The following is a 7,514-nucleotide window of genomic DNA, read 5'->3' on the forward strand; positions in this document are numbered from 1 at the left end:
GTTGAGCTTCAGTACACAGTAGAAGCTCTTGTGTGATTGAGTTCGATTACCCGAGCTTGATGAGTATCAAGGCCGAATGCTTAGAGAAGGCTAATACGCAGGAGTTTGCAAAGAGTCAAGAGTCTTAAATCTGAAAGTTCAGATTGAGTCTACTTCAACAATCTAAGCTTTTTTTAAGAATGTCCAACCAAGCTCTCAAGGTGCCCAGCCGATCAAGCCCACAAGACTAGCAGCAAAAAAGCCTCTGATTGAAGAGTCTTAGAAATGTCAAGCTTCACAAACCTCCCAAAAAAAGCCTCTTTCATGTTGCCAAAGGTGGCTGATAAATAGGCAAGGAAAGGCATGGTCAATCCCTTGACTTGTGGGATGTGACCGCTCACAGATGAGGAGCACCATACCCTCCCTTATAGCTGTGTGATGTGACCACTATAGGTGATGAGAGTCGTGCTTTATCACTCAGGATGTGGGATGTGGGTATACCCAGTCCTACAGGCAAGCAACCGCTTGCACTGCTCAGGCTAGGCTGGCAGGCTTACAGGCGAGCTTGAGCGGTGTAAGAATGCTCAGACGAGCTTGCAGGCGAGCTTAGCGAACAGGCATGACCGGCTGGCGGGGAGTCTGTAGGCGAGCTTGGTTCGTGCTGGCGAACTCCCTGTAGGTGAGCATAGCTTTCAGGCGAGCTCGCCTCGTGCGAGCGAGTCGAGAAATTAGGCGAGCTTGACTCGTGCGAGTAAGTCAAGCAATCAGACGAGCTCGACTCATGCGGGCCAGTCGAGAAATCAGGCGAGCTTGACTCGTGCTGGCGAGTCAAAAAAACAGGCGAGCTTGACTTGTGCTGACAAGTCAAACAAACAGGCAAACTTGACTCGTGTGGGCGAGTCAAGCCATATTGGCGAACTTTGGCTCGTGCAGGCGAGCATAGGCGGGCTCTGCTTGGCCTCTTGAATGCAGGCGAGCTTGACTTGGGCTGGCGAGTTTGCAGGCGAGCTTTGCTTTGCCTCCTGAATGCAGGTGAGCTTGATTTGCGCTGGCAAGTCAAGCAAACAGGCGAGCTTTGCTTGGCCTCCAGAATGCAGACGAGCTTGACTTGTGCTGCCAAGTCAAGCAAACAGGCGAGCTTTGCTTGACCTTCTGAATGTAGGCCATCTTTGCTTGCTAGTTTGCATTTACAATCTTGAGCACTCAGGCGAACTCAAATAGATGAGATTTGAGTTCTCTTGTGTATAGGCAATTTTTATTGCCTATAATGGCAAATCATTCGACGAGCTCCGGCTCATGGCATCGATGATTGGAGCACCTTCCGATGAACCGTCTTTCCTTTGTTCCAAATTTATCATTTTTGATAGATGGGAATAACATTTCGTGTCGATGCCTTGTTGTAAGGCAAACAAACGAGACTACCTACCTGGGCTGGCTCTGTGGGAGTTAATCTGTGCGCCCGCACAGGGCCCCAAATTTTGGGGCCCCAATTTTAAATTTATATATATATATAATTATATATAATAATATATATATATATATATATATATATAATATATATATATATATATATATATATATATATATATATATATATATATATGTATATATTATATATATATGTATATATATATATATATATATATATATATATATATATATATTATATATATATATATAATATATATATATATATAATATATATATATGGAGAGCAAATATGGGCCGTCCATTTCACAAACCACTTAATGTCAACCGTCCAAATCAAAACCCCAGCTTCAAAAGAAACCAATCTCACAAATCAGATGATTCAGATCTAGCCGCCGCCCCCATCTCTTTGAGCTCTCTCCTCCGCTGCTATACACGGACCGCACCGTAGTCGCCCCTAACAGTCAGCGTCGTCGTCGGACTGTCGGAGCTCCGAGCTCGCCGTCGCCGCCCTCGCTGACCGTCAGACTTCGGAATCACCATCGTCGCCCCCGCTAAGCTCGAATCGGAGCTCCGAGCTCGCCGTCGTGCCCCGTGGTCGGCGTGTCGAGCTCGCACGTCTCCTGTCGCGCCCCCGTGGCCGGTGTCGACTCCCATCGCCGTCGCTGCCCCCGCTGGCCGCTGTCGAGCTCGCTGTCGCCGTCGCTGCCCCCGCTGGCTGCTGTCGAACTCGGAATCAAAATCACAGATAACAGATTAAGATCATGTAAGATTTGGGTCTCTTTTTTTGGGATTACTTAGGGTTTTTGTTGTTTGAGGAGCTCTTCAGTTCATTTGATGCCTTTGTTTGATTTTTGTTGTTCAGTTGTTCAGTTGTTGTTGCAACTTGCAAAGGCTTTGGATAAGATTCGTTAATCGTTACGAGAGCTTGACGGATAAGAGCAAGGTCGATTCTCAGCCGGAGCTGTTCATCAGGTTGTATTGTTCCGAATCTTGACTTCTTTCAATTTGATTGTAATTAGTAATACTTTATTATATAAATGCCTCTAAGAAAATATCCTTCTAGATATGATAAACGCAAGAAAAAAAGAAAAATTGAACAATTTATCCAAACTCAAAGTGGATCGCTTGATAAATTTATTGTTAGAGAAATACAAGATTTAGTTGAAAATTCAATTGAAAATGATAACATTAATGATTTGGGCTTGAATGAGTATGAGAATGAAAATATTGATAATCAAAATAAAAATGAAAATGATAATGAAAATGAGAATCATAATGAAAATGAAAATCATAATGAAAATGAGAATCATATTGAAAATGAAAATGATAATGAAAATGAGAATCAGAATGAAAATGAAAATGAAAGTAAAAATGAGAATCAGGATCAGAATGAAATTGATATTGACAATGAAAATGAGAATGAAAATGAGAATCAGAATGAAAATGAAAATGAGAATGATAATGAAAATTAAAATGATAATGAAAATGAGAATCAGAATAAAAATGAAAATAAAAGTAAAAATGAGAATAGGGATCAGAATGAAATTGATATTGACAATAAAAATGAGAATGAAAATATTTTGAATATTTATGATCCAAGAACTTGGGATAATTTAGACACAAAATCTAGAGATATATTAGTGGAAAATGGTCATATAAGAGATCTATTAGTCGAAAAAGGTCCTAAAGATAAATTAGGAAGGTGTTTTTCTTCGGCATTTTACACTAGGCATTTATCAAATGGAGAGAAATGCGATAGGGAATGGTTAGTTTATTCAAAGGATATCGATAAAGTATTTTGTTTTTGTTGTAAATTGTTTAAAAATGAGGGAATGGTTAGTTTATTCAAAGGATATCGATAAAGTATTTTGTTTTTGTTGTAAATTGTTTAAAAATTGTATTAAGAAAAGTTTTTTAATAAATGAAGGATTTAATGATTGGATACATCTTAGTACTAGGCTTAAAAAACATGAAGCAACTAATGAGCACATCATTAATATGAGTACTTGGCTTGATTTATGCATAAGATAAAAAAAACAAAACAATCGATAAAAATATTCAAAAACAAGTTAATAAAGAGAAGGAATATTGGAAGAAAGTATTACAAAGAATAATTTCGGTTGTTAAATATCTTGCTAAACATAACTTGGCATTTCGAGGAACAAATGAGAGAATTTATCAAAATAATAATGGAAATTTTTTAGGCTTAATTGAAATGATTGCAGAATGGGATCCGATAATGCAAGAACATGTTAGACGTATTGATCATGGTGAAATTCATTATCATTATCTTAGTCATAGCATTCAAAATGAATTGATAAGTATGTTAGCTTCTAAAATCAAATGTGCAATATTTCAAAAAATTAAAGAAGCTAAATATTTTTTAGTAATACTTGATTGTACTCCGGATACAAGTCACCAAGAACAAATGACTTTAATATTACGATGTGTCGATATTTCTACAAGCCCGATACAAATAGAAGAATTTTTTGTAGAATTTTTAAAAGTAAATGATACATCTGGACAAGGACTTTTTGATGAATTGCAAGATGTACTAAAAACTCTTAATCTTGATATTGATAATGTACGAGGTCAAGGGTATGATAATGGGTCTAATATGAAAGGGAGACACCAAGGTGTACAAAAAAATTACTTGATATAAATCCTAGAGCATTATACACACCTTGTGGTTGTCATAGTCTTAATTTAACACTTTGTGGTATGGTAAATTGTTGTGGTAAAGCAAAATACTTTTTTGGAGTGATACAATGCATTTATACATTATTTTCTCACTAAACAAAGCGATGGCAAATTTTGATAAATAATGTAAAAGGTTTAACTGTGAAGCCATTGTCGGCTACACGTTGGGAAAACCATATTGAAAGCGTTAAAGCAATTAGATTCCAAACACTTGAAATAAGAGAAGCACTACTTCAGTTAGCAGAAACTGATAATGACTCCAAAATAAAGAGTGCAGCAGATTCTTTAGCAACACATGGAATTGAAAATTTTGAATTTTTATTAAGTATGATTATTTGGTATGATATATTGTTTGCTGTTAACTTAATTAGCAAATCTTTACAATCTAAAGACATGCTTATTGATATTGCTATAGATCAAGTAAAAGGATTGATTAGGTTTTTCGAGGATTATAGAGAAGTTGGGCTCACACAAGCTATGACAATTGCTAAAGAAATTGCTACTGAAATGGAAATTGATTCTGTATTTCAAGTAAAACATCAAATCCGTAGAAAAAGACAATTTGATGAGAATGTTAATGAGGAGACAACACAATCAGCTGAAGAATCTTTTAGAACCAATTATTTTTTGTATATTGTAGACCAAGCTATTGGTTCACTAAAGATAAGGTTTGAGCAATATAAAGCATATGAAGATATTTTTGGATTTTTGTTTGGTTCAAAAAAGTTAAATTCATTAGATGATAATAATTTGAAAGCATGTTGTGATAATCTTGAAATTGTTCTAAAATATAAAACATTTTCTGATCTTGATGGGAAAGATTTATTTGGAGAACTAAAAATCTTACGAAATATTTTACCAAAAGAAACAAAGATGGCTATTGATATACTGAATTTCTTAAAAATACGAAATTGTTTTCCAAATGCATGTGTTGCTTATAGAATATTATTGACTATACCTGTTACAGTCGCATCTGCAGAAAGAAGTTTTTCAAAATTAAAATTATTAAAATCTTATCTGAGATCGACCATGTCACAAGAAAGACTAAATGGACTAGCTTTGATATCCATTGAAAATGATTTTTTAGATAAAATTGATGTTGAAGGTTTAATTAGTGATTTTGCAGCTAAAAATGCAAGGAGAACAATTTTTCGATGATACTTTTTGATGCTAAAGGCTTCGATATCTGATGAAGGTAAGCACAAATACAAGAGGAACATAATATGCAATTGTTTCTTATTGTGGATTGTTTGCTCTATTGGAAAGCTTTATTAATGTGAGATTACATGTATTTATCTGATCAGTAATATTTTATTCAGGTGACCGAAGAGATAAAGAATGGGCAACAGCGCTCGAAAAGTATGTTAAAGACTATCCAGATGCAAATAAATCAGGTAACATTTTAATGTCTGGTTAGTAATATTTTGTTCCCTAGCATTTTAGGGATTCAAATTGGAATTTATTGATATTTTGTATATAGAGAAGTGTCATGTGTTTACTTTTCGCACATGGCCCCTAAAATCTCAGAACCGGCCCTGTACCTACCTTTTCCTATTCATATGAATAAATCTCTAAATATTTTTTATTTAATTCATTGCAATATATGGGGCCTCTATAGGACCAAGTCCTTATCTGGAGCACACTATTTTTTGACCATAGTTGATGACTACAGTAGAGTGACTTGGGTATTTCTCATGACGTTTAAGTTAGAGACGCGTGATTATTTATTATATTTCTTTCAGTGGGTACTGACACAGTTCAACTTCAAAGTGAAAGTCTTGAGGATAGATAATGGCCTTGAATTAAACCACCATGACCTCTTGAGTCATTATAATGCACATGGCATGGAACGATAGTCAAGTTGCACTGATACTGCTCAACAAAATAGAGTAGTTGAACGCAAACATCGACACTTGTTAGAAGTTGCAAGAGCGTTTAGATTTCAAGCTCATCTTCCAACACATTTTGGGGAGAATTTGTTCTCACGACAATATACTTCATCAATCAAATGCCACCCACCGTGTTAGGAAACAAGACACCATATGAGGTTCTTTTTAACAAAGTGCCCAATTATGATTATCTGCACAGTTTTTGGTGTCTTTGCTATGGTTGTAGACGTTAAAAATTACCTATAAGTTCACACACACAGCTCAAAATGAAGAGAAGGCGACGAACGTCATTATCTGAGTCAAACAGGATTATCCGTGCCGTAAAAGAGTTAACGAGTGTACAAAGCAAGTCAATAAAGCGTACGAGTCAACGAAACGATGAAATGTGCAAAACGGCGGAATAAGACCAAACCGGAAAGTCCGGAGAAGTCCCTGGCAGCCGAGTCGCATCAAAATGACTCAGCTAAGGCCAGGTAGCTAGGTACAGTGCCGAGTCACCCCAAGGTGGCTAAGCCAAGGCCAAATGGCTAGGCACAGTGCCAAGCCACCCCAAGGAGGCTAGGCATGTCGAGCCACCCCAAGGTGGCTAGGCTAAGGTCGAGCCACCAAAGGGTGGTTCACGCTCAGAAACGCTGAAAACACGTATTTCAATGTTTTCTCGGGATTTGTTCATTTCAGAGCCTCCCAACCATTTGAATAATATCTTTAAACGTGGTTAGACCATTATTAACTGAAGTAAGGCCAAATTACTTGTTCTTATCCAAAAACACCGTAACTGAAGCCTATAAATACAAGCCTAGGGTCCTATATGCGGGGGATCTGAAATTTAGGCGAGGTGTTGTCACTATGAAGAGTAAACCACGAATTTCAGAGAACAGCTAGCAGATCTTGGCCAACTCCAGCATAAAGAGAGAGCTATTTGAAGGATCTCAGGCCCATTTCATCATTCCTTGAGATCAGACTTTGTTTTGATCTTGAGAAGAGTAGTAATCTCACTTACTTTTGCGATTATTTCCTTTGTGAAGCAAGAGTATCAAAAATTTATTCTATCAACTGGATCTGATCCTAGGCAGTTCACGGACTAATGTGTCCCCGGCACAGACAAAGATCCCACGCAAGCAACAGGTGATAAACGTCCTCTGCGTATGTTTCTATAGAGTTGTATTTTTCTTATTTTTATTGTATAAGAAAGTCTTGTGAAAATTCTAATTTTACTTTGAATCTATAATTGATAAACGTGTAATGGATTCAGCAATAAAAATAACTTTCGATGCAAATACGCTGGCGATCACAGTGGGAGTCAACATCAAAAAGGGGAACCAAAAGAATTAAGAGAGCGAAAGCTCCCCCTATCAATATGCATGGGTGAGTATAACACATAGAAAGATATATGAATTGCTCCCCCTATCAAAGTGCCATATAAAATATATGCAATAAAGGATCATGGCAAACATGTGAGCAAGCATACATGAATATGCTAAATATCACTCACATACAAAAAGATAATGAAAACAC

The 7,514-nt window shown here is 36.9% G+C and overlaps 1 protein-coding gene across 1 annotated transcript; it reads left to right on the forward strand.

The window, feature by feature from the left end:
- On the forward strand, positions 3,151-5,268 carry LOC109847143. Its single transcript, XM_020416386.1, is given in 5 exon segments — positions 3,151-3,175; positions 3,338-3,437; positions 3,439-4,007; positions 4,214-4,381; positions 4,604-5,268. Coding segments are annotated over 5 exon segments (1,527 nt in total).

Source organism: Asparagus officinalis, chromosome 7, assembly GCF_001876935.1.
Source record: "Asparagus officinalis chromosome 7, Aspof.V1, whole genome shotgun sequence".
In the NCBI taxonomy this organism is placed as follows: Eukaryota; Viridiplantae; Streptophyta; class Magnoliopsida; order Asparagales; family Asparagaceae; genus Asparagus; species Asparagus officinalis.